The sequence below is a fragment of the Aethalodelphis obliquidens genome, unplaced genomic scaffold (genome assembly GCF_003676395.1).
Source record: "Aethalodelphis obliquidens isolate GAN/ISIS:26980383/991018 unplaced genomic scaffold, ASM367639v1 scaffold45, whole genome shotgun sequence".
Classification (NCBI taxonomy): Eukaryota; Metazoa; Chordata; class Mammalia; order Artiodactyla; family Delphinidae; genus Aethalodelphis; species Aethalodelphis obliquidens.
The window spans coordinates 8,340,189-8,366,825 of NW_020837989.1; the positions used below are offsets into that span (position 1 = coordinate 8,340,189).

Genomic DNA, 26,637 nt, shown 5'->3' on the forward strand with positions numbered 1-26,637 from the left:
TTTCTCCATCTGTGGATGGCCAGCAAACAGTGGCTGGGATTCTCAGGAACCCCATCTCTTTGACCCCTATCCCTTCCACCTGCTGCCTCATCTCTTAGTGGTCTACACCTGTAGTCTCCACCTGTTCACTGCCCATTTACGCCAGAACTCACTGCAGAGGGCTGGTTTCCCTCTTATTCCTTGCTCGGTGCATAGCGATGCCTCCGCACCCTTCAGGACACAGCTGCGGTACTTTCTCCGGGAAGGCCCCGCCTCCTTCCCAGCATGCACTGCGTTAGGTCCCTCCATGAGCTCCGTGACCTCCTCTACCCACCTCGCCAGAGCATGCTGGTTTGAAGTCACCTGAGCAAGTGTCTACGTAACGTGTGCTCCTTGAAGGCGGTCAGCACTTGGTCCACGCTCAGGATGCACGCAGCAGGTATCATCCTTGCCCCGGGGTAGACCCCTGACAAATGTGTGCTGCTGGAATGTGTGCACACCTGACCTCCTTTATATGTGCTCTCACAACCCTCAGTTCACCCCCCCCGCTGGGCACTACTATTCTCTTCATTCCACGAACAAGGGGACGCGGTGGTGCAGAAAGTGAAGGCAGCACTTGCCCAAAATGGCCCAGGGAGGGAGGGAGGTGAGACTCGGAATAGGAACCACTCCGAACAACTGCTAGGGCATGCGGCAGACAGGCTGGGCTCTGAGGGGGACCCAGAGATGAGCTAGCTTGTCTCCTGTCCCCAGGAATCCCTGATGCCACCCCAGAAAGTGAGAACCGGCATTCAGGGTGGGCTGGGATGAGGGCTGGCCCTGGTGTGAAGGTTGTGGGAGCTCTAGAAGAAAGAGTAGGAGGGGCGTGGCAGTGACTGGGGGTTCTGGAGGGGATTTGAGGGGATGATCGGCAGACTGAGATGTGGCGGAAGAATGCAGGCAAGAGCCAGGCTGAGAGCCCAGAACAGTGGGTCAGGTAGCGGGGAGAAGGGGATCAGAGGTGTCAGAAGGCCGAGAGGGCCCTGAACCTACCGTGCTGGAGGTGTGCCTTTCCAGGGCATGGGTGGGTCCCCAGCAATGGAAATGGCCTTTTCCAGACCAGGGCCATAGTATACCTTCTAGGGAACATCCCCCAGCAGGTGCTGGGAGTGTTTGCAGAGGGCAAGGTGGGGCAGGTCCAGTCCTGTGGAAATGGACGCCCTCCTTGTCCTTCCTCCTGGGATGAGCCCCACCCTCCCTTCTCCACCTGGGCCCGCAAAGGTCTCAGAGGCCACTTCCCTCTGGGCGGCCATCCCTTGCAGGGCCTTGGGCCACAGCAGATGGTGAATGGAGTTATCTAGAAGTGGACTATCTCGTCCCGCAAGAAAAAGGAGGGGATTATCATCATTCTCTCCTGGTGTGACCTTGGGAGTGTTACTTTCCCTCTCTGGACCTCAGTTTCCTCATCATTACAGCAACAGGGGTGAACCCGTGGGCCCCAAATATATATGGGAACTCGGCTGGCTGCTCAGAATCACCCGGGAAGTTTGCTAAAAATACAGATACTTCAGGCTCCACCGCAGGGATTAGGAAACGCTGGACTGGGCAGGGCTCCAGGCGGCTGTAGTCTTAGCAAGAGCCCAGTTTGGGAATCTGTGTTGAGCACCCCCTTCCCCGGTTCCCACAGTCACACTGGCAGCTGGAAGATCCAGTTATCGGCAGGCCCCACCCCAGCCTTCCCGCTTCCCCATCCTGCTCCCCTGACTCAGCTAGATCAATATTGACCATCGGCCCCTCCCCTGGCTCTGACTCCCGTCACCCCAAGCCCCCAAACTCTCTGAGACCCTGAACCCGCTCAGCAGAATCAAGGTCCAAGCAAGGCTTTTGGCCCGGAGGATTTTATTCCTGTCCCACTCCCCGCAGCCCCACACCACATCCTCCACCTCTGACTGGTTTGGCAGGCAGGGCATCCTAGCTCACTGCAGAAACATCAGGGCTCCTACTCACAACTCCATCCTGCAAGAGGGGACAAGCCCTGAATCTGGCTCCAGAGAGGTGGTGCTTCCCCTGTAGCTCTCCACGGCATGGTCACTGGCAAAAGCCTGAATTGGGCAGGCAGGGGCACAGAGCTCCCCTCTGCCCACAGCTCTCCCTCCAGCCACCTCTGTGGGGCACAACACGGTTCCTGTCCAACCCATTCATCTTACTGATGGGGACGCTGGTCTAGCCTCCAAGGCACTTGCCGTGGAGCTGGAAGGTGCAAGCCATGGGCTCCGTCTTGGCCTGTCTCTGGCTCCAAGCACACCACCCCCGCCCTCCTTCCCCCAGGTTTGTTGGTTGAAGGAGCGAGCTGGGCCTGTTTCTTTATTTGTGCAAGAGCGAGCAGGCTCTTGAGAACCATGACACCTGGAGAGAATTTCTACATGCCACGTTTTAGGTTAAGCATTCTGATCTTTTTTTTTTAATAGGCATCAAGCAGCTATATTACCTCATTTAATCCCCTGCCAGGGGAAAGTTATTCTCCCCATTTGACATCTGAGGACACCTGGGTTCAGAGAAGGGCAGTAGATTCAGCTGGTCACACAGCCAGTGAGCAATGGAGTCGAGACTGGGCTCTGACCAGCCGATGTCCGAGTCCTCCTGGGCTGCTACCCACTCCAATACTCGAAGGGATACAGCTCACAGATGCTGTGGGCTTTAGTGGGAAAATTCCCCCAAATGAAAAGTGATCCTGGATGGGGGTGCCGGGAGGAGGCCTCCATGTGGCCAGAGGGGGCGGGCTGCTGCTCAGTCCTGGGGGAGAAGGTCAGGCAGCAGGAAGTCAGGCAGACGTGCTGTAGGGGTGCTGACCAAGACTCCGCGGGTGGGAGGCGGCTCTGGATGCCCTTCCAGGGCAAGACCAGCGTCAGCGAGGCCTCAGGCCCCAGAGGGAGTGGTCTGGAGCTCAAGGAGCCAAACTTTCCATGAGCCATTAGCAAAAAATGAGTCTGGAGAACGGTGTCCACCGCAGACCCGGAGGCTCTGCAACCCGGGTCACGTGGAATTCGGAGGGGCTGGGACTGTCTTAACTCTTCGCTCGCTGTCCCCAGAGCCACCAAGAAACTGCTTTTAGATTGATGCTGCATCCATCGTGCAAAGCTGTGAACTGGCACTGTGGGTCCCCAAGGCCACACAGCCAGGAGGGGCAGAGCAGGGACGACCCCAGGTCTGTGTGGCTGAGAAGCACACCCGCCCCCCCCCCCATGGTGCCCTACTGCTGCCCCAGGTACTCTGGGGTCCAAAGAGCGTGATGTAAGGGTCTTACTGCACGGAAATTAAGTGGGTTGTCTCAGAACACCGTGAGTGCTCTGTGCAGGCTGGGCTGGGCAGGGCTCACCAGATGTAGGGCTGAGCCAGCCCCCCTGAAGACCCCAGGAGTCCATACCTGGGGGTGATAAAGACTGTATGGAGGTGGGACCTGAGAGGATGGACAGGATTCCAATGGGTAGATGGAGAAGGCACTGGGTCAGGGAACCTGGGCCTATTCAGGGAACCATGCAGAGATGAACTTGGCGGGGGTGGTGGAGGGGGCAGGGCCTACTGAGGACCAAACAGCAAGATAACCAGCGGACCCCCGGTGTTATCTGTTGACCCTAACTTGACCTTGGGAATATGGCTGCCCTAATGGTGTGGCCTCTCTCTCCTCTGCCCCACCCCCACCCCCATTTACTCTCACAGATCATAGGCTGGAAGTCACGGCAGATGGTCCACGGCCCCATCTCAGTGCCTCTCGGTCTCTGATGACTCCCAGAACAGGAATGGAGGGCCCCAGGTCACCCCTCCGCCACACCCCAGCCAGGCACATCCACTGCCTCCCAGGGCCCCCCATCAGCCTCCCAGGGTCAGGGGTCCATGGACACAGAGATTAGCGAAGACAGGAAGCAGAGCACTGAGCAGGGGTGGGGAACCCTGGGCCTGGCTTCAGCTCTAGGCCACTCTCACCGTGGATCCCCAGGCAAGCCCTGCCTCTCCGACTGCTAAGGCCCTAATTCTGCTGCGCTGTCGGCGTGCACTGAGAGGCTGACAGGAGGCCCTAACTGAGCTGTGCTCTTTTACACGTTCTGAATCAGTTTCCCACATTTAAAAATGGGAAATGTCTCGTGAAAATCCAGATTTCCCTCTTCTCTTAAAAAGCCAGGCTATCTGGAGACCTGGGCCCACACTTCTGAGGTAGCTCCCCCTTAAGAGAGGCATCATACCTTCTTCTCCAGTTCATCACAGTCCCCACCAGGCCCTCTTGTCTCTCCAATAGTCACTAAGGGTCAGATGCCACTTACTCTCCCACTTACACCCACAGCTTTGCTCGCCGGGGTTCCCTGCCTGGCCCTGTAGGCACTTGGGTTTGGCACCTGCTGGGACATTCTAGGATTCCAGGCTGGGCTTCTACTCCAGACAGGGCTGATGTCTCCTGTCCGATGCGTACTGTGCTGTCAGGGATGCCTCCAGCTGTGGGTCCCTGGTCCTTAATCAGCTCCCACTGCGATCGGGGCCTGGCTGGCATCTGGTATGAGGCAGGGAGACCTGAAGTCAATATGGAGATCAGGACGGGAGCAGTAGGGAGATGGCATGGGCAGCAGAAGAAGCAGAAGCCTAGGGCAGCTGGAAAGGCTGTCGGAGCAGCGGAAATGGGAAAAGCAGGACAGACTGGAAGACTGGGCCAGGGAGGACAGTCCAGGAACCGCAGCGGCAGGGCGGTGGCCAGGAAGAGTGGAGGCAGGAGGAAAGCAGGGCAAGGGAGGTGAGGCTGGAGGAGCTGAGGTTGGTGGAGTCCGTAGATGCCTAGAATCCTCCAACTGCAGACTCGGGAATCTGGGAAAAGAGAAGCCTGGACTCCTAGGATCCTCCACTCCTGACTTCCAAGACGCAGGGCTACAGCCAAGGGGCTGGGTGAGGAGTACTCACGAGCCACGCTCAGTCCTAGGGCTCAGGCTCCGTCCTGGAGCAAGCCCGGAGAGCGCCTCCTTCCGGGCCAGAGGTGGCTGTGGGGGTGCTGAGAGGGCCGGGCGCCAGGGGCTTTGTGAGCAAGGCTGGAGCCCGCCCCCAGGGTGTGGGAAGAAGCATTGTGAACTGTGAAGGCCATTCCTGCATCCTCTGCAAATTAGCAAACCCATCTCTCTTCCCCCACCCAGAGCCCCAAACAAAGAGGGGGCAGGAGGGGGCCTTGGCCCTTTGTTAGGGGAAATTTATTAATATCCGAAGTATGCAGCAGCCCTTCCTCTCCAACCGCATTCAAAGCCTTTGCAAACACCTGGGCCTCGCATTTGAAAGGCACTGGGGCCCTTTTATATTGGCAAGGTCCTGCCAGGTGGGGGTGGGTAGAACCAGGAAATTCTTCCGGCCTGGGAAAGTCGTGGCTCCTCCCAATTCTACTCTTGGAGCTCCAGCTGCAACTGCAGGTAAGGCTGGGAAAGAGCTGGGGAGGGAAGGAGGGCAGCTGGCCAGGGAAAGGAGATGGCTGACAGGCCCTGGTTTGTCCCCAGCTCTGCCTGTCTCTGCTGGGTAACCTTGAGCAGGTCTCTTCCCCTCGGTGGGCCTCGGTTTGTCCGTATGTATAATGGGAGACTAGGTGGTCTTTAAGGACCTTCCTCATCTTCGTCATCCTTCCTAAGCCCCACCCACCGACCACTGCCACGGAGAAATGGCAAAGCTAGGGTCAGAAGCCAGGTGGGCCAGGAAAGGAGGCAGCTGAGCCTCAGTTCCCGTATCTGTCTGATGGGAACCAGAAAGTTCTGTGCTGTCCACCTCGTGGCTCTCAGCAGTAAGGAGACAGGGTAAGGAAGATGACTTCATTGGTGTTTATTAACAGAACACAGATGGGTTGGGGAAACACCAGCAGAGAGGGCACAGGGGTTGGCACAGATGCACCAGGCCACCCTGCCCCACTGGAGGATGCCATGTGCAAGGGACCTGATCAGGCGTTTTCTCACCCCACCCTCATCTCTCAGGGAAGGAGGGACCCCAGGGCAGCCCCTCCCAAGCCTGGGGATTGAAGATGCCAAGGTCTCTGGCTACAGGCCTGGGGTGCCGCCCGCTCTCTGCCTCCACTCGGGTGTCCGTGCCCAGGGACCCGTGTGCTGAGGCAGAGTTGGCAGCACTGGGACCAGACAGCCATATGTGTGGACCACCTCCCAAGGCTCTTAGTGGCCTGGTCGTCCACAGCCAAGGCCCATTCCCCAGCAGTGCCTGGAGCTAGAGGAAACAGTGAGGGCCGCCAGGACAAGGGAGAAGGGAAGAGAGGGGCCCTGGGTCCTGACTATGACCCCTCGTTCCCACCTCCACAGTGCAGGTCAGGCACCTCCCTCCTTTCACTGGTTCTAATCATGCCCAGGGCTCCCCACACTAGAGGGCATGGGGTCCAGAGAGGGAAGCTCTGGGGTCCTCCTTCTTTCCCTCCCTCCACCCTCCTAATACCCAAGCTCAGGCACTAGCCCCTCTGGTCTCTCCTCTGCAGGCTTCCCGCCTCTACCCCATCCCCTCTATTCCACCTTGCACACTGAGCCAGAAGGATATTCTATCGAAAGCACATGATCCTGCAAAGCCCCTGCCCGCCTGCGTCCCTGGCTCACCCTCTCCAACAATCTGCATTCCCACTTGAATCCTGTTGTAAGCTGGTAACCCCTGCTTCTCCCACCACTCTCCCGCTCTCCTCGCTCCCTCACCCTTGGCCTTGGTCTCTCCCTAGGCCACCTCCTGGCCCCAGGGGAGGAGAAGGGGGCTATATTCTGACCCCCACACCTTGGCTGGATCAACGCCTTGGCCAGAGGCCCTCCCCACCCCGCCGTCCTCTTCTCTCTCTCTCCAAACTTGCCCATCCTCCAGGGCCCTCAGGTCCCACCTCCTTCAGGAAACCTGGCCTGCACACGTGAACCCACAGGGATCTTTCTCCCACTTGACTTGATAACCCTTGATGCCCGGGGCCTCGTGGGCCTCGAGACAACCTGAGTGTCCTTGCCCAGCTCAAGATTCTGATTCGGTGAAGTGTATGGGGCAGGCTTCTCAAGAGAAGAGAAGGGACTGGGCCCTGAACAGAGATGAGAGGGTGGTCCCAGCTGCCACATGAGAAAGGGAGCTGGCCGGTCAGGAGGCCTGGGGGTCCAGTCCCTTCTGTCATGTGACCTTGGGCCTCAGTCTGTCCATCTGTGAAGTAAGAGCTGAGCTGGCTCATTTTCAGCTTTGAGTGTGTGCATGTGCGTTTGTGTGTGCGTGTGCGTGTGTGTTGGGAGTAGACAGAGGTTTTAGGAGAGGCAGAGGCCACAAAAAGGGACTTGCTCTGGGGACCGGCATCACCATGGCAACCTCCCGCAGCCTCAGGCCTCTCAGAACCCCAGAGGGGGTGTGGCAACCCTTGGGAGCCGGCAGGGCCTCCTGTCTGCCTGCTTCCCATCTCACATCATGGATTCCTCCTCCTCTGCAATCTCTCGGTCCACCTCGATGGCTGTGTTCTCGAAGCTGGTGATGCCCCCGTACTTGCGCATGTGCACCATCAGTGGCTTGGGGGACTGGCTCCCGGCCAGCGTGGCCACGTACATGCCTGTCCGGTTCTCCTCCAGTGACGGGCCCCAATCTAGGGCTGGCCGGCTGGCCTGCTGGAGCCGCTGCAGCAGAGCAACCACAGGGCTGAGAACCAGGGCTCAGGGACTGCTTCCAGGGTCGCCGGCAAAACACTTACCGCGTCACCTGGATTAGTCTGTGCAACAACCCGGGGAAAGGGCGGGGGCTCTGTCACTTCCCCAAGGGAGTGAGTCACATGCCTGGGGAGAATTCTGCCCTGCCACTCACAAGTTGGGTGGCCTTTGGGCATGGAATTTAAGCTCTGCTTCCAGCATCTGTAACTTGGGAATCATGATGCCTTCAAAGGGTGGTTAGGAAGGCACTGCTGAGCAGGGTGCTGGGAACAGAGTAAGGCCCAGTAAATGGTGGCTGTTGTTATGGTTACATGGCAGGCAGTCCAGGAGTCCACTCTGGGTCCCTCCCCTAAATGCTGAGTCCTGAAGAGCTGGGAGCTTTGGGGAGAGAGCCATGCACTGGGAAGATGGAGACAGAGTGGCCATGGTCAGTCTGACTCAGATGTCTGACCTTTCCCTCTCCAAGCTCCAGTTTCCATGGAAGGAGGGAGCTAAGGTGATGACTAAGCCTGGACATTCTAGGGTTCTGTCTTCCTCAGACCAGATTCCCAAAGCCCTCTGCCTGCCCTGCCGGGGAGAAGAGCCCCAGACCCTTCAATGAAGGGAGACAACCAACATTAAGTGGAGCCTACTGGGTGTAGATTCCAAGGGAGATAATGTGTGCCATGCCCTTAGCGTGGGGCCTAGCACAGCTCTATACGCAAAACACAGTGATGCCCATTAAAATGCATTGACAGTAACGTTACCCCACCACTCAGGAACCTGCCAAAGGCTCGTCATCTCACTTGGAATGAAATCCAAAGTGCTCTCATGGCCGCCACGTCCTGACCCGTCTACCTTCGTGATCTTGGTTCCCGCCACTCTCTCTCCACCTCCTCTGATCCAGTCTCGCTGACCTCAAACGTGCCGGCCCCTCCTGCCTCAGGGCCTTTGCACTGACTGTCCTTCTGCCTGGAATGCTCTCCCCTTAGACATCTAAACCAATCACCTTGGCGATTTCGTCAGGTCTCTGTCACCTCCTCAGAGAGGTCTCCCCTGGTCACCCTGGCCAGAACACCGTCCTCCCTCACTCTCTATTCCTGTGCTCTGGCTTTGTTAGGTTTGGTTTTGTTTTTAAGTATTGCACTTACCACTGCCTTCATGTGTTTGTTTATTGTCCGTCTCCCGCAATAAAATACAAGCTCCCTGAGTCTGAGGACTTAGATTTGTTTCCAGCTGCACACTAGTGCCTACACCAAGGTTTCTCCACCTGACAAACCACTGACATTGTGGCCTAGGAGGTGTTCTGCACATTGAACCCTGTGTAGCAGGATCCCTGACCTCTAGATGCCAGTAGCATTCCCCCTCCAGTCCCACCCTCTCAGGACAATCAAAAATGTTTCCAGACATTGCCAAGGGTCCCCTGAGGGCAAAATCACCCCCTGATTTTGAGGTGAGAACCCCCCAGCTTAGAACTGAACACTCAGCGGGTCCCAGCTCTGTGCTGAGTATGGGCTTATTTAATCCTTACACTATCCCTATGAGAGGAGTATTATTATTACCTCCACCCCACACACACAGATACTGTCTGAAAGTACGGTTCAGAGACATTAGTTAAGTTGGCCAAGGTCACACCGGTGGGAAGCGGTGGTGTGGCATTTGAACTCAGGCAGCCTTGACCCCATCCTGAACTTTAAAAATACCCTGTTTTTCTGCCTGTCACAGTACTGACTTCATTGATGAGCTTTTTTTCTTCTCACAGCAACCGTATGGGCAGTTATCACTATACTCATTTTTTTTTTTTTTTTTTTTTTAGGGGAAAGCACAAACGCAGTCCCCCACTGCTACAAATTCTGCAGTCGGGTTTCCCACGTTTGGGGAAATCGCAGGGATCAGCACATCCGGAGTGCAATGGATGAGCCGTGCACTGCAGAACCACCTTTGTGATCACGGTATCTCCCCTGACAGGTAAGGATCACTGTCCTAATTTTAAGGACTGAGAAAGCAAGGTTCAGAGAGGTGCGTTCACTTGCTTAGGGTCACAAAGCTGGCAAGTGGCAGACCCAGGATTCCGATCCTAGTGGGTCAGTGCTGGGAAGCTTGGTCTCTGAAGGTGGCACCCCTGAGCGGGGCAATGACTTCTCTGTGGGGCTCTCCGATCCCCCAACAACCTGTCCCCTCCGCCTGGCTGTGGGCAGCGGTGGCAGCAGGACAGGAGGGAGGCAAAGCAAGGCTTGGGAACCATGAGCTTCCTGGGAGCTGGAGCCCTCCTCCTTCCCTTCGCAGACACCCTGGCTCTCAACAAGGAGACAATTTTCCTTTAGCAGCACAGGTGGGGCTTCTGAGGTTCAGAAAAGGAAAGGGGTTTGCCTCAAAGTCATACAGCAGTCGGAGGCAGAGCAGTGGCTGGACTCCTGGACTCCCCTGTGATCTGCGCAGTGTGACCACAGCCCGCTTCTGCCAGGGAAGGGCTCTGAGCCTCCCTCCAGAAGCTGGAAGATGGGGCAAGGGACAGCCAAGGAACAGTGGAGGTATATGAGGTAGGGGGGTGGGCAGTAGTGAGCTGGTTAGCAGGCTGGGGAGGGCTGGAGGGGCACAGGAGCCCTGATTTGTAGCCAATCTCACTGTTGTAATTATCTCCACACTTGTCAATTTCAAGCTCTCAGTGGTTTACGACTGGGTCAGCGTATTCCAACAATTAGCTCTCATGAAGCAGTGCTAGTGGCTCCAGCACACCTCTGATGGTGTGTGTGTGTGTCCCAAGGCTGTCTCTGGGCCCTAGCAGGCTCACTCAGCTCCACTCACTATGACAGCCTCTTGCCACCAGAGGACTCCACACCCACGGCCTCAGAAGCGGAGGGCTCAGACACGGATGTAGAGAACAAATGTATGGACACCAAGGAGGGAAAGTGGGGGGCGGGGGGTGGTGGTAGTGGGATGAATTGGGAGATTGGGATTGACGTATATACGCTAATAGGTATAAAATAGATAACTAATAAGAACCTGCTCTATAAAAAATAAATAAAATTAGATTAAAAAATTTTAAAAAAAGAAGTGGAGGGCTCAGTGTGCAGAGGGCACCTGAGGCTCAGAGAGGGGCGGGATCTCCAGCAGCTGCACAGCAACCCAGCATGTCCACTGGCCCACAAAGGGTCCCTATTCCCCTCTTCCGAGCCTGCAGAATCCCATACCAAACAGCTTGCACTCTGTATGCTTTCTGGGTCTCTCCACAAAGCCCTGGCCATGGGCAGGGCTCCCCGTCACCGGAGGAGGGTGACAGCCCACCCCTGGGGTCCTTCAATGTTGCCTCTGACCCTGAGTTCCACAGGGAAGCTAGCAACCTGAGTTCAAGTCCTGACCCCTGCCCAACTCACCATGGACCTTGGATAAGACCCTTGTCCTTTCAGGTTCCCCCAAGACACGTGGGCAGTGGCCAGTATCCGTGGTCTGTGCCCCTCCCTTGCCAGGGGCCCCAGGTGGTGGGAGGGGCCACAGGATAGGACTCTGGCCCCAGAGCCTGCCACAGACCAAGCGGATCTGAGCTGATTCATAGCCCAGGCTACTGGTTGGAAAAAAATGCTCTTCCCGGTTAAAAGAATCCTGCAGGCTCTGGAAAAGGTGTTGGAGCAGACGTTTTCTCTTCTGGAGGTTGGGCCCAGGGCAGGGCCACAGGTCAGGGGGCTGGGAGCAGGCAGGGGTGGGGCAGACTCACCTCCCAGAGCGAGCCCTCCTCTCGAAGCACAGCCACCAGCATGCCGGCTGGGATCATGAGGCAGGACAGCAGGCCCATCAGGATGCCCAGCAGCTCCGCCCAGGCTGGGAAGCGGTAGCTACCATATTCTGAGGGCTGGTACTTGACGATGCTATACACCAGCAGGGCCTGCAGGTGGGGGGCTCCCAGCATCAACGTGGGCCTCGGGCATGGCCCAGGGCTTGGGATAGCCCAGGTCTGAGCTACCTTAAAGCCTGAGATAGCTCAGCCCAGAACCACCCAGTTTCTGAGACAGCCCAGTCCTAAGCTGTACCAGAACCTAGATGGTCCATCTCTGGAGCCTTTGCAAGTCCTCAGACAGCCCTGCCCCAAGCTGACCCAACGCCAAGACCTGAGACAGCCCAGCTCTGAGGTGCCCTAATTCCTGAGACAGCCTACCCCTGAGCTGCTCTGACCCCAGCCTTAAGGCTCTGAGGCCTGAGAAAGCCCCGCTCATTTTGCCAACCAAACGCAGGACCAGCCTCAGCACAGCTACAAAAGCTGGGGGCATCAAGGGGGAGGGGAGTAGACCAGGATCCCGGTGCCCGCCCCACCTCTCAGCCCTGACAGAGGTCCACTGTGGGTCAGGGCAGTCCTACCAGACTGAACGCCCAGAGGGGCCCTGCTCTCAGCCCTGAGTCCCCAGCCAGCAGCCCTCCCTCCCACCCCCGGTTACCAGGAGTGTGGCCGGGGACAGGAACAGCCAGCAGGCCCTGAAGTAGAGGCCCGGCTTGAAGCCCAGCATCATGTGGATATCCCGGCAGAACCTCTGGATGCCTGCACAGGGGAGGGAGGAGCGTGGTCCCACCCGCAGCCCCACAAGCGCCAGCAGCCCCTCCTCCACTCCAGCTGCCCCCACCGGAAACCCTGGCCCTCAGGACCAGGAACCCAGTGCAGGGGGGCTCCAGGGTAGACTCCCGCTCTCCCACGGTGGGGAGCCTGACTCCACCTCCCATGGCCCCTCTCACCATACACCCGGGTGACAGCGAGGCACGTGGTGATCACCGCCACCATTAGCCCGAAGCTGGCGCTGTAGTCGTCCAGAAGGACCAGCCAGTACATGCCCCCCTGGAACACAAGTCGCAGCTCTGGGGTCCCTTATCCCAGCCTCTCTCCCTGATGCCACCCCTTCCCCAGGCAGGAAGTGAGCAGGAAGCAGCCAGACCGGCGGGGAGGGCAAGACGATGACAGCGTGATTGCTTTCTGCCTTCCGAGCCCTTTATACACATCATCTGATTTGAGTCTCACAGCAAGCCTAGATGTAGACCCCATTTTATCAGTGGGAAAACAGCCTCAGGGGGGTGAAACCACTTGTCCTGAGGTCGCTTAGCAAATGCAGGAGCGAGGCTTGAACCCAGGTCTTTCAGACTCCAAAGTCAGGACTCTGGGTCACAGGCCAAGCTGCCCCTGGGAGAGAGGGCCTGGGGTGGACTAGGTTCCTCCCAAGGAGGAAGAGGCAGGTAGTTCAGGGAATGCTTGGCCTGGCCGCAGACAGTGCCGCAGGTGTCTGCCCCAGCCTTGCCCACCAGCTGCCCGCCCCCCCCGCAGCGCCACTCACATCCGTGGTGAGGACCAGCCCCATCAGGTACATGGCCACACAGATGAGCCCTGAGAACACAGCCTTCTTGGGCCGCAGGTAATACGGGAACTCATCTGTAACAGCTGTCACAATGGTCTCCAGGAAGGCAAACTGGGGGGGGAGAATGGGGGGGGTCAGAGTTCTTTCCCCCCCCACACACATACAAACACACACAGATACACATCTCACAGGCACAGATACACACACGCCACACATACACACACAGGTACACACATAGATATACACAGACACATCACACAGATCCACGTCACACACATGCCATACACACAGACACAATACATGAAGACATACACAATCATGCATCTCACACACGCACAGACACACATATAGATACACACATCACACACACATACACACGCACGGAGACACACACACACACCACAAGGTGCACCCACTGGCGTGGAGCAGCTCACCTGGCTGTCCAAGCCAAGAGTCAGCAGCATGAAGAAGAAGAGGAAGGACCAGAAAGGCGATAGAGGCAGCATGGTCATGGCCTGTGGATAGACGACAAAGGCCAGGCCAGGGCCTGGGCCAAGGGCACACGGCGTCAGCAGTCTGGGGAACGCGGGGGTCCCACATATGTACTCAGACGCACATGGTCGCTCACACCCACTTGGGCACACTCGGTTCAGCCAGACTCAGAGACGTACACTCACTGCACACTTCCAATGCTTTCTTAATTTTTAGGATACAGGCCAGCACACTGTCGGTGCTCCATAAACACAGGTTGATAAAATAAATGGATTAATAATGAGTACACGAGAAAACACAGACCAAATAGAAAACCTCATTTGAATACACTTGTGTACACAATCATTTGCACAGACAGTTCCATGAACACACATATTCAGACACTCCCATTGGCACAAGACACTGATTCACATCATTCAAAGCCTCAGTTCACTTGCACAGCCATCTGCACACAGGTTGTGACTCATCTGGACAAGCAAGGCAAGTTCCTAAGATGCGGCAAAACAAGACAGTCTCCTACAGAAAGTCACTTATCTCCAGACACAGGTTGACACATACTCATTTGTACATTCATCCCTTTGCTCTAGGACACCCAGAGAGCAGCTAAGACACATTCATTCGTGTGCACGCACACGCACACAACATACCCATCCACAACCTTGCTGGGCCACATGTATGTTAACTTGCCCAGCCCAGCTGTCCGCGACACACCCTCCACCCACCAGGGCTGGGCAGCCTGCTCACCTGCTTTGGCTACTTGGTCCACAGGCACACCCAGCTCCTGAGACATGTAGCCCAGCACGGAGAAGATGGCAAAGCCAGCCAGGATGCTGGTGATGGCGTTGCCCAGGGTGACGATGAAGGTGTCTCTGCCGGGAGAAGTCCAGGCACAGGCCAGGGTGAGCGGGCCACGCCTTCACCCACGAGGCCCTCCCCAGCCAGCCACTCTCCTCCCCACTCCAGCCCCTGGGATCTGGGAGGCAGCCCTGACCTATAGATGTTCTGGTGAAACGTGTTGTAGGATGCAAAGGTGAGGAGCCCCCCGAAGCCCACACCCAGGGAGTAGAAGATCTGAAGAGCAGCTTCGATCCACACCTGTGGCAGGAAAGGATGCAGATGGAGGGCAGAGAGAAGGGGCTGGCACACCATGGTGTCCAGAGGAGGAAGGAGGCGGGGCAAGAGCCAGCCGACAGGTCCAGGGATGCTGTGGTGAAGAGCCTGGCTCACAAGTGACACCGGCAGGAAGTAAGCCCTGCTCCAACACTTACACTGCAGGACCTGGGCAAATCCCTTCCCCTCTCTGGGCCTCAGTTTCCCCATCCAGGATCTAGGAGATACTCTCTAAGCTTGGTCCGGTTTTGAAGGAATTAGTGCCTCGTGTAAATTTTCAGTAGATGCCTACTGACAATAAGCCCCTGTAACCCCTTTACTTCCTCCCTAGAGTTGGAGGGACCTGAATTGGAATCCCAGCTCTACCATTTTTTATCTGTGTAACCTGGCCAGGCCACATCACCTCTCCAGGCCTCAGGACCCTCGTCTGTACTGAGGGGATAGGAACAGTACCTCCCTCAGGGTGGTGGTAAGGATTCTGTAACTACATACATGCAAAGTGCTAGAGCAGGGCCAGGCACAGTCATCCACCAACACATAAGAAACGTTAGGTGTCAGGACCATCGCTGTTTCTATTATTATTACAATGCCCTCCTTGGGGTTTGGAGTCAGACAGATCAGGGTGGAAATCCCAGCTCTGCCACCCCCTAGTCGTGTGACCTTAAGCGTATCACCAACACTTTTGCGCCTCAGCTTCTTCATCTGTAAAATGAGAGAATAATGCCTACTGCATAGGATTGTGAATAATAATCAAGGAAAGTGCCAAGCACAGCGCCTGGTACACGGGGCTCCCCATGTGGAAGATTCTTCCCCCCACCCCCTCTTTTCCCAGGGACCCCTCTTTCCTCTCCCCAGCCTGACTCTTCCCTCTGCACGCAGGCTTTGAGGGCCTCACCTTGGAAGACAACAGGTGGTGGAACTGAGGGGTGAGATAGAACTGGATGCCCTTCCAGGCCCCTGGGAGGGTGACTCCACGGACCAGCAGCATGAGCAGGATGAGGTAGGGGAACGTGGCCGTGAAATACACCACCTGAGAGACAGTAAGGGGGTTGACCTTCTCTCTTCTTTGCTCCTCTCAGAAATCCCCACCTGGGCTTCCCTGGTGGCGCAGTGGTTGAGAGTCCGCCTGCTGAGGCAGGGGACACGGGTTCGTGCCCCGGTCCGGGAGGATCCCACGTGCCGCGGAGCGGCTGGGCCCGTGAGCCATGGCCGCTGAGCCTGCGCGTCCGGAGCCTGTGCTCCGCAATGGGAGAGGCCACCGCAGTGAGAGGCCCGCGTACCGCAAAAAAAAAAAAAAAAAAAATCCCCACCTTACTAACTCACCTATGCAGCCTAAGCTGGGAGCAGTCCCTCACTCCCTCCACACATCACTGCTTTCCAAGGCTGTTCCCAACCGTCCACTCTCTCTAGCTCCACTGCACCCTGGTCCAGGCCCCCTGCAAACCAGCCTGCATGGTCATCAGACGCTGGACATGCCCAAACTCCCCTCTGCCCCGTCTGTGCCTGTTCCCAGACCTCCAGCCTTGCCCTCAGCAAACACCATCAAGTCTCAAGCCCCTCGCTGCCAGCCCCTTCTCTCTGCCCTCCATCTGCATCCTTTCCTGCCACGATGACCTCTCCTGGCTTTCTAATGGTCTCTACACTGTCTTTCTAATCTTTCTTTTAGTGGTTCTCTTCCTCGTGGACAACGTCTCCCAGCCCTTTGCAGAGGGACAAGTTCTAATTTATAAATGATTGATTAAACCACTCATGTTTCCAAGTCCTTCTGAAACAGCGTTATGGTCCTTCCTTCCCTTCATAACCTAAAACGGGCATCTGCAGCTTTGTCTTCCCAGCACCTAGCTGGCCTTCTTCAGATAACAGTCGCCTGACTTTCCCACCTGGCGCTGACTCCATTCCCAGCCCCAGCCAAGCTGAGCACTCCACCCTCCTGCCCACGGTGACTGGTTCAGGGATGGGTATCAGACCTATGTATCCAGTGAGACTCAGTTCTAGGATTTTTGAAACTTGGGACAAGGGAGAATACTAAGCAGGTAAGATGTAAGCCTAGAGCTGCTAGGGGCAACCTCATGAAAAACGTAGCCTGAGAAGGAAGCCAATCTGGAGGAAAGTACTGCTGAGACACCAAGAGAACGACATTCCTGATAACTCCAACTGAACCTCTAGATCCAGCCATGCCTGAAGCAGACCCTCTAGACTTTCCAATTGAGTGTGACAACTGGGTGTTCTAGTGCTTGCATTTCAAAGAGCCGTCACTCATACCCACCCTTCAAGCACTCAATGAACACTTGCTGAGGTTCTTCAAAGCGCCAAGCACTAGGTTAGGAAAGAAGCTTGAATAACAGATAGGTCCCGCTCTCGGCGTGTTTCTAGTCTAGCGAGCCAGCCTAGCCACCATCCAGGCTCACCCCCACATCTTCCTTCAGGCAGTGCCTCCCTCCCCCAGTCTCAATGCACTCTCCCTCCCCCTCTTCCCAGTTGAAGTCCATCCATCCTCTCAGGCTCAGTCCACACCCTGCCTCCTCAGGAAGACCTCACCCTTCCCAGCCTCTCAAGCCTCCGGGGCCTCCCAGCTTCACCTTGCCCGAGGACTTCACACCCTTGAGGATACAGAGGAACACGATGACCCAGGCAAGCAGCAGGCAAAGGCAGAGGTTCCAGCGGATCTGCCCAGGACTTCCGATGCCCCGGCTGCCTTGGATGTGGAGGACGTAGCGGCTGTGGGAGACAAGGTCTGAATGTCCTCTGGTGACCCTGCCACGTTCCACAGACATGGAGTAAAGCTGTGGCCAGCCTGCGAGACTATCCTGGCTTTTTTCTATTTGATTCCTCTCCATCCTTCTCTGACCAGCTCAGCAGCCACGAGGTGGGCCTCTACCGACCCCATCATGCAGGCTGCTTTCCTCTTCAATTTCCATCTGGGTCTGGCTAATGGGAGGCAAGAGCAGGAGACTGGATGATGGGTTGGGGTATTTGCACACACATGTGTACACATGTACACGCATACATGCACGCACACCATCAGACGGTCTGGCTGTGACTGCCTTCTTCTATAGCACAGCTTTTGTTGGGCAGCCCTTCCTCCAAGGCTTCAAATTTTCCCTGGTTCCGGTAACACTGCCTCCTTGCCTCAGGGGTGGTATGGCTGTCCCTCTTGCTGGTGCCTCACCTTTCCATGTGGATCCCCTCTGTAAAGTCCCTCCACTCACTCAGCTCCCTTCAGCCCTGTGAGAGTGCCAATCGGCTTCCTGCCTGCTCCCCCCAACTGATGCAGTGGGCCGTGGCGTTGCCATGGAGACCCCTGGCCGCTGCCAGTGACCATGTCATGTTCTTTGGCTTTTAGCTGCAGACCCAAGCCCTTCCCCACTGGTCAGACATACTCCTCAGCAGGTGCAGACACTTTGGATGGACTTTAAATGGATAAACGGATGGACCATGTAATATGTGTGGGTTGGAGATTAAAACATTTCAAGACATGAGGCTCATTTGGGGGAAGATTCCTAAGAGTAGCCTTTTGCTACTAGGTAAAGGGTTGGGGGTATCTGGTCTGTGTCCTCTGGTTAACCAATGGTCCCTACCTAGGAACAAGGCTACTCTGGAATGTTCCAGAACAAGATCAGGGATCAGGAGGCCTTGGTTCCAGTACTGCCTCTGCCAGTAGGTACTGAGCAAGCCTCTGGGCCTTGTTTTCTCAGCTATAAAGTGGGACTTTGGGACAGGCCAATGGGCAGCGATGCCCTTTTGATACCCACCATTCACAGGGGCTTGCAATGTGCCGGGCACTGTGTTAAGGGTTTTACCTGCATTACCTGCATAATTCGCATAGCAACCCCTTACTCTCTCCTACAGTCTTCTTTCTACTGTTAGACTAACCTGAGATGGTCCTGTAGGATCATGGCCTCTGCTAAGTGCCTTACCCACTAGGACAGTCGGTACTCAATAAATACAGACTGAAAGAACGAATGAGTGAGTGACTGACTGATACCATCCTATGAAGCAGGGACTCTTATTACCCCCTTGAGCAGAGGAGGAAACTGAGGCTGCAAAAGCTGACGAGTACTGTTACCGTCGGCATCATTGCCATCAGCTAGCTCTTACTGGGCACTCACAGTCCACCCGGCTGGGCAGCACAATTTATAAGCTTTCTTTCCTTGCAGCCTCACAGTAACCTTCCAATACTATTAGCACACCCACTTCCAAGATAAAGCAAAAGAAACTGTTCACGGTCACACAGCTGGCCAGGTGAAGAGCTGGGATTAGAACCCAGAGTCCACCTAACACGAGCACCTGAGCTTGGCCTTTGAGGTGCATATGCTGAGCCCCTTGGGGACACGGGCACACTGATGCCTTCTGTCCCTCCCTGACCGTTGCTGGGCCGGCGGGGACCTGACCTCCAGTACTCCTCGCTGGGGCTGACGGTGCTGGTGAGGTTGAGGGGCAGGGCCCCGTTGCCGTCCTTGGAGCCTCTATGCTCGAGGCAGAGGTCCGTGTTCCACCAGTTGCCACAGTGCTCCCAGGGCAGGTTGCTGGTGAGGGAGGCGAAGAGGTAGAAGAGGACGTAGGCGATGATCATGTTGTAGTAGATGGCCACCAGGCCCACGATGAGCAGCATGGCCGCGCCGGCACCTGGGCGGGGGAACGGGCGGCCTTCAGGCCAAGGAAGCCATCCCCTTTCTGGGTTTCACCTCCCTCTCTGCCTACAGGTTGTGGCGGGAACCTCCCCGCCTCCCTCAGGCTCAGAGCACCCCACTGAAGCCTCACCTTTGAAGAGGGGGCTGATTTTCCAGACAGCCAGGGGTCCCAGGCTGGAGAACTGGCCCAGAGAGAGCTCGAGGAAGAAGAGGGGGATGCCGCAGATGGCCAGCATGAGGAAGTAGGGCACAAGGAAGGCGCCTGCGAGGAGGAGAAGGGAGGGCGGGGAGGGTCTGGGGCTGGACCTCCCCTAAAGCCCAGCTCTAGCCCCGCCCCACCCCTCCCCTGACTGGCAGACACCACCACTTCTCACGTGGATTAGGGCTGGGCACTACAAGACTGTCTTCTCTTATGCTAGGAGATCACTGAGGGCCAAGGGGTCGGGGTGGGGGGGGGGGGGGGGGGGGCGGGATTTACTCACCTCTGTAGCCCCGGCGCCCAGGCCAGGACTGGGCTCAGAGCAGACATTGAGTGAATGAATGAACAAATGAGTGAATGAATAAGTGCATTCCCCGCCAGAGGAAGTACAAACCGTCAGTACAGAAATCGATGCCCTGCAGAACATGGCTCCAGTCTACTGCCTCTCCCCTCTCCCCAGCCCCACCTCAGAGGCTTGTGTCTGCCTCCTGTGGTCCCGTGTGCCCAGCATCCCTTCCCCTTTTCTTCTCATGTCAGCAGCCAGCTCCTTTACAGGACTGCCCACCACCATATGGCTCTGGAAGTGCTGCCAGTTACACCAGCCAACCCCTGCCCACCCCTTCCTGGGCACATATCCCAAGGCAGGCCAATTAGATACCTTCCCTGCAATTCTATATAGATTCATTCAGAGAGAGCAGTGCTGGGAAGGAAGTCATTCCAGAGCTGTCTGTGGCCACCCCCGACCCACCTGTAAGGAGGAAGCCTGGTCCAGGGAAAAAGGAGGTCAGCACACAGAGAGGGAAGAAGCATCAGAACCAGGGAGAGGGAGGACAGAGACAACTATGGACATCCCTGAGTTCCTGGAGCTTTGGAGGTCGGCACTCGTCCCACACTTCCCAGTCATCCCAATTCATCTCGTCCTTGCTTCATCTAGTTCTACTTGGATTTCTGTCGCTCTGCCAATATGCGCTTCTTTAAGGAGTTTGGTAGAGTTGGGAGGAGACACAGTGCTGGTGGGAGCACATTGGCTCTGGAGACGATAGCCCTGGGGTGGAATGGTGGATCCCCATCGTGTGACCTTGGGCAAGGAACTTGGCCTCTCCAAGCACTGCGGCCTCATCAAGATGGTGCCCACCCAGGTGGTTGTCATCAGGGTTAAATGAGACAGGCCTGGAGAGCACTGAGCCTGGGGCCTGGCCGATGGTGAGTGCTAACCCCAGCTATTGTTAATGAGACTTAGAACAGCCACTTGATGGAGAGGCAGGGACAGAGAATTTGTTTAAGATGAAAGAGATGCTGGGCTTGCAGCGTGAATGGAAGGAACAAGAGAGGAGGCTAGATTGAAGATTCAAGAGCAGGAATGACTGATTGAAGGAGCGAGGTTCCGGAGGAGGTGAGGTGGGAGAGGAGGGTCGGGGAGAAGACTGAGAGCACAGCGATCACTGACAGGCACACACAGCCCTTCATCACCAAGCAGAGGCAGCCCCCTCTGCCCATCACTCACGGCCCAGGAAGCGCCAGGGCTTGTCAAGAGAACCGAGTGTGTATCCATGCTGGGGATGAGACAGGAAGGAGGGGACTGGGAGAGGAAAGGGACACGGCAGGGTGAGCTCCCCCTTCCAGCCCCAGGTCACCGCTTTCAACTAATTCAGCCCAAGGTCACATAGGAGACAGTGGCCAAGGCCACTTAATACCTCACTCCACCCTGAGCCTTGGCCCATTGGACTAGATGCCCCTCATGCAGGCATCAGGCCCATACCTCCTCCGTTGGTGTAGGCTCGATAGGGGAAACGCCAGACGTTCCCCAGGCCTACACAGTAGCCGATGCAGGACAGCAGGAAGTCCAGCTTGCCTGTCCAGTTCCCCCGGTCTGCAGCAAAGTCCACGTCCAGGTCTACATTGCCCTGGTCACTGGGGGTCATCAGCAGGTCTGGGGTGATGGGCTGCCAGTAAGAGAGACCAAAGGGGTGAGGGAGAAGGTGAGGCCAGGTTGAACTGGAACCCCCAAAATAAGAATATGGAATCAAACAGGACTAAGTGCCAAGAACTCTATTGGTTCAGATAATCAACGGGTCTCACCTGGGCTGACAGGTTAATAGGCAGGAGCTCCCTGGGGTTTCAGGGGACTACAAACTTTTGAGACTAGCAGGGTGGCTCAGGCACTAAGAAAGCCACCTTGACCTTAGTTTGCCTAACACAGGGGTCCAATGAAGGGATGGTCCTATTTTGATGACGACGACGATGACGATCTTAATAACAGTCACCATGTGCGAGCACTTACCACGCACTCGCTGCACTAAACATTTTACTCACATTACCTGATTTCATTCCCAGAACAACTCTATGAGCTAAGTACTCATCTGAGGGAAACTGAGGCTCAGAGAGGCATGATGACACACCCACAGTTTTCGCAAGGCTGGCTAGTGGGAGAACTAGGTTTCCGGCCCAGAGCTTCCTGATGCTGGAGCCCAGGTCTTCAACCACCCAGTGCTGGGGTTCTGCTACTCCATTCTGGGCACCATATTTTAAGAAAGACAGTGGCAGTTTGGAGCATGTGCAGCTGACTAGATTGGAGTGTATTCAGGAAAGGCAGTTACAGGAGGACAAGAGGAAGAATTGGGACCCTTAGCATAGAAAGGACGGGGCATGGAGAGAATGTGGGCTCCCCTGGGCTTAGATTTATGCTGTGTGGCTCAAGAAGGCCTACTGAGGACTGTGAATTTTAGCTCACAAGCAGGAAGAAGCTACTGAAGCCCCAGTCTGCCTCAGAAAGTTGTAATCTTCCTGTCTCTGGAGGAAAGATGCATGCACAGAGGGGAATGGCAACCAGCTGTCCCTAAAGTCCCCTCCTGTGATTTAAGGAGGGCAGGGAAGCCCACTGGGCATTCTCCCTTCAGGCTGGGGCTGGGCAATGGAGGCCTTCCTCCAGGTGCTTGGAACCCTGGCCCGAGAGATGAGTTAGTGTGTCCATGAGCTGTCCAGGCTTAGGGCCAGGAAGGAAGCCCAACGTTACCAGGATGACTATCTAAAATTCAGACAGCAGTTCCCAGAAGTGACTCCAGGAATGGGGCAGGAGAAAGGGGCAGCTACACCTTTTCTGCTTGCCTCTGAAAGCCATGCCCCATGGCAAAGGAGGACGGAGCTGCAAAGAAGGCCCATTATCAAATAATGTTCATGGTTTTCAGAGAGGAGAAAGGACCCTCCTGCTTCCTGCTGAGGAACAACCGTGGGGAAACAGTGATTCCACTGGACTGGGCGTCAGGAGACCACGATTCTCATCCCAGGTCTGTGCCAATTCACTGTGCAACTTTAGGAAAGACACTTTTGAGCCTTGGTTTCCCCATATGGACACTGAGGGGATTGGATAGATCACTAATTCCAAAAACACATCACTTGAAATGTTTGTAGATGTTGGGTGGAACAAAGGATTCTTGAATTTAAAAGTTTGGGGAAAGCTGGGTTATCACAAGGTAAAACAGGTTGCTTTGCTGCAGGACTTGTCAGATCCTTTAATGGACCAATATGCACTGTGACTCTCCAAGTAGAGACTAGAACAGACAGTATTCTCCAATTCTACTTAAGAAAAGGGTCTCAAGGAGCTAGCATGTCAGGATATACTTGGCAGAAATGCAAGTCTAGATAATCTTTAGCTAATAGTCTTCTGGCTCTGATGATCTGTGAGGCAAGATTCATCAAGGAGACTTCACCACAGTGGTCGAGGACCAGATCAGATCCCAGCACAGGGACTCAGCAAATAGCTACTACCCAATTTGCTTTATCCCCTAAAATTGCCCTTCCTGGCACCAGCTCAAGTAGGTGTCTACACACAAATCAGGTGACAGAGGAAACCTTGCTGGGATGAGGATGGTGAAAGGAGAGTCCGAGTGTCACGGGACTGGAGGTGCCTGGCTGCAATGACACGGTTAGGGCAACGGGCTCAGGTGGCAGAAATGTGGTAACAGCATTGGGCTCTCAGTGATAGTGACAACCATGGTGGTGATCCCGCCTGAGGCTGGCTATTGGCCAGAGGGGCAGTGGTGATGGAGGCAGCCTGGCATGATTATGGGTGATGCTGACAATGATGAAAAGCATGAAAAAGCTGCTTTTCAAGTAACTGGGCTCCAGGGGTTGAAACAAATATGTTGCTGGTGGTTCTTTAGCTGTGATCTCAGACATGCTGGGGTGAGGATAGCAGCAGCTCCTAGATCTGTATGAAACCCACCCCTTCCCTCGGGTGCCCCTTTCCCCAAGTCTTCCTCTCCAGCTGCGTGAGCATCAGCCCTCTGGAACCACTCCCTCCCAGGTGAACTCCAAGAGGGATGGGGTAGCAGCCAGTTGACACTGGCCCCTAGTATTGGGTGAGGAGGCAGACCTGTCACCCTGTGACCCCCCCACCTCAGGCCAGCTGGCAGGAGGCCCTGATAATGAGGCTCCTCTGATCCCTCCTGAGAAGTTGCTGCCCTTTCTACGTTCACAGAGCAGTCCAGGCTCTCTGTTTCCATGGTGACAAGAGTTCCAAGAGCAGGATGCTGCCAGCTCTTCCGTCCCCTCCTCCCCCAATCAGAGAGAAGCCTGCTCCTGCTCCAGGAACAGGGGATGGGGTCCTCCAAACCTGAGCCAGTCCAAAGCCCACGTGGAGCCTCCAACCCCACCACGTGGTAAATCCCAGGAGGCTGGCACAGAGAGGACAGAACTGAGAGGCCGAGAAAAGCAACAAGATCAGCGGGGTAGGGCTGGGAGCTGGATGAGTTGCTTCACACTTCTGCCTGGGTGTGAGGCTCCCACTCCTGATCCCCCCACTCTCCACCCAGAGTCACACAGGCACACACATCTGAGTTTGCCAGACCACACCCCCTCTTTTAGGGGCCAACAGAGGTAGGTCACCAGCAGTGTCGGGGCTGAGAGAGGTACGACTTCCCAAGCCAAGGCTTTCATACCTCCTTCAGGATGAGAGAGACAGTAGGAATCTGGAGTCTGACTTCATTATTGTGCAGATCAGGAAAGTGAGTTTCAGAGGAGAAGGGGCGAGCCCAAGGTCAAACAGCAAGTTAAGGGCAGAGCAAAGCCAGGACTCAGACCCCTGACCCTCAGTCCCGTGCTCATCTCTGAATAACGCTGCCATAGCTGGCACTCCCTCACTCCCCGACCCCCTTCTCCTGGAGACCAAGGGAGGGGACACTGAGGCCAGGGGTCCCACCCCTACCCTGCTGGCCCTAGGTGGCTCAGCCCACCTTCAGGAAAGCAGTAACCTGCACCCCTCAGTTTCCTTGTCTATAAATTGGGGATAATAAGACTTAGGGCCAGGATTGTTGGAGGATTACTTGAGATCAGGCTTCATACAACATGGCTATTTACATAATGAGTAGCCCTGTGCCAGTGAGGGGCGGGGGCTCTTGTGAGAAGAGAGAGGAAGGAGGAGAGAGTAGGATGGAAAAGAACAGGGGCTGGACTCAAGAAGACCCAAAAGACCCACAAATGACCCCAGCAAGTCACTTATGTCAGGAAACAAAAAGGACCCACTTAGCACAGTGGTTCCACACTCAGCTGCCCAAGGGCAGAGAGCTTGAACGAGTGTATGGTGGCGGTGGGTCTTGCGGGAGAGGGGACCGTCCACCACACCAGCAGCTGGGAGTTCACAGTATCCACCCCCCTGGACTGTGGGGCCTGCTTTGGTGCCGCACGCTGGGGATGGACCAGTGATGGTCCAGGCTAGAAAACAGACTTGCCCCAAGTCACAGGGTAAGCGGCATCCGTAGAAACAGTACCCAGGCGTTCTGACTCCTTGGCTAAGACTGGTACTCTTAAGCCAAAAGCTAGAAAACTTCCCCTGAGACTCTCCCTCCCCACATACATGTGACTTGGCTGGCAGGTCCAATCCCACAGGACAAGGTGGGGCGGGGCTGAGGTCTGGGCCCAGGGCTCCAGGAACATGTAGACTTGGCTTTCTCTCTCATGCCAGCTTCCACCTCACCTCCACAGCCCTTGGGTCTCCCATTTCCTCCCTGCTTGTCTTTGCCTCCCTCTTGCCCTGCTGAGGGGCAGCCTGGGGTCTTATCAGGGAAGCCAAAGCTGCCAGGAGAATGAAGGGGGTGGGGAGGAAGCAGGAGGTGGGCACTGCAGGGCAGGAGCACTGGTAGGAAACCAGGGCGCAGCTGCTGGCTCACGGAGGCTGCTTCAGCGCAGAGTGCACAGGTGAGGACCTGCTCCAAGCCCCCACCCCCGACCAGTCCTGCTCAAGGCTGTCTTAGCTATTCTAACATCTCCCACCCCCACAAATCAGCCCCTGGGGGAAATGGACCCAGGTACTGGGGAGGGGCGGGTGCCTGGCCCCAGCACCCCTACCTCGTGCCTCCTGTGGCTTGAGACACCTGTTCGCAGGACCTGGCCCAGTGAACCCCAGGCCCCATCACACTGCATCCGGATCCCCAGAAGGGGAAGGCCACTCTCCACCCCGTGCAGGCTGTGACCCCTCCCCTCCCTGCAATCCAGCTCTGCCGGCCTCCTCCGGAGCCCTGAGCCGGTTGCAGGTGCCCTCTCCCACCCTCCCAGGGGGCTCGAGAGGGGGCGGGCCTCTGCACCCCTCCCTCAGGAGCGCCCCTGCCCTCGTGCCCTACCTTGCTGAGGTGAGCTCCCTGGAGCTTCTTCATCTTGGAGGGCGGGTCTCTGGGGCTTCCCGGCTGGGCTTTTCCTGAGCGCAGAGAGCGAGCGAGGGAGCAAGAGATCTCGCCGCCGGCTGGCTGCCGCGCCCTGGCCTCCGCGACTCCCGCGCACCGGCTGGGGAGCCGCGGGCGCAGGCGCTGCCGTCCGTGGGCTGCCGGGCGCTGCCTCTCCCTGCGCAGCGCCCTAGGCTGGGGAGGGGTGCACCGCTGCGTCCGCGTAGACAGACGGGCTGACTGACTGACAGCAGGGGGATGCGCGCCCCCGCACGCAGAGCTGCCGATTGGAGGGGCCCGAGCGCGTGGGGAGGGGGGTCCGCAACAGAAACCCTCAGAGGTCTCCAGGCCTCCGCCACCGTCCCCTGCGTGACCTTGGGCAAGTAACCTGCCCTCTCTGGGCCTCCCTTTCCCTAGCTGGGCAATGAGGGAGGCAGGCCATGCACATGGACAGTAACAGCCCTGCCTTGGGTTCCAGCATCTCTGTACCTCCTCTTTGTTCTGTGACCCTGCCCACGTTACTTAAACTCCCTGTGCTGCCATTCTCTGTCTAGAAAGTGGGGACAAGAATCTTACCTCCCTTATAAGGATGTGAGGAATCCAGGAAGATTGTGCATAGAA

The 26,637-nt window shown here is 56.4% G+C and overlaps 1 protein-coding gene and 1 non-coding gene across 7 annotated transcripts; both read right to left on the bottom strand.

Moving 5' to 3' along the window:
* Positions 1 to 5,773: 5,773 nt before the first annotated feature.
* Positions 5,774 to 26,346, bottom strand: SLC6A7 (solute carrier family 6 member 7). 6 transcript variants are annotated; one of them, XM_027081583.1, is made up of 15 exons: positions 25,978 to 26,338; positions 21,123 to 21,306; positions 19,647 to 19,737; positions 19,295 to 19,426; positions 18,925 to 19,059; positions 17,113 to 17,251; positions 15,429 to 15,563; positions 14,415 to 14,518; positions 14,168 to 14,292; positions 13,366 to 13,478; positions 12,911 to 13,042; positions 12,321 to 12,420; positions 12,029 to 12,129; positions 11,314 to 11,481; positions 5,779 to 7,592 (listed from the first exon to the last, which is right to left on the bottom strand). In XM_027081583.1, the coding sequence occupies exons 1-15, from the start codon at positions 26,008 to 26,010 to the stop codon at positions 7,383 to 7,385; spliced, it is 1,902 nt and encodes a 633-aa protein (XP_026937384.1). In that variant the 5' UTR covers positions 26,011 to 26,338; the 3' UTR covers positions 5,779 to 7,382. The 6 variants fall into 6 exon arrangements, with proteins under 6 accessions (XP_026937383.1, XP_026937384.1, XP_026937386.1 ...); XM_027081582.1 differs by lacking the exon at positions 19,647 to 19,737 and having other exon boundaries at positions 5,774 to 7,592; positions 18,925 to 19,159; positions 25,978 to 26,176; XM_027081584.1 differs by lacking the exon at positions 19,647 to 19,737 and having other exon boundaries at positions 7,478 to 7,885; positions 18,925 to 19,159; positions 25,978 to 26,336.
* LOC113606936 (U1 spliceosomal RNA) lies at positions 9,415 to 9,577 on the bottom strand. The gene has a single exon (XR_003427766.1). It is a non-coding gene; the product is annotated as a U1 spliceosomal RNA (small nuclear RNA).
* Positions 26,347 to 26,637: the final 291 nt, after the last annotated feature.

What these genes read in the sequence shown, in the direction of transcription:
- SLC6A7 (XM_027081582.1), bottom strand. Translation starts at nt 26,010, where the DNA reads ATGAAGAAGCTCCAGGGAGCTCACCTCAGCAAG. An exon ending in AATCAGCCCCCTCTTCAAAG is followed by an intron (nt 19,160 to 19,294) that starts GTGAGGCTTCAG and finishes TCCCCCGCCCAG; the next exon opens with GTGCCGGCGCGGCCATGCTG. An exon ending in TTTCACCAGAACATCTATAG is followed by an intron (nt 14,293 to 14,414) that starts GTCAGGGCTGCC and finishes TTCTCCCGGCAG; the next exon opens with AGACACCTTCATCGTCACCC.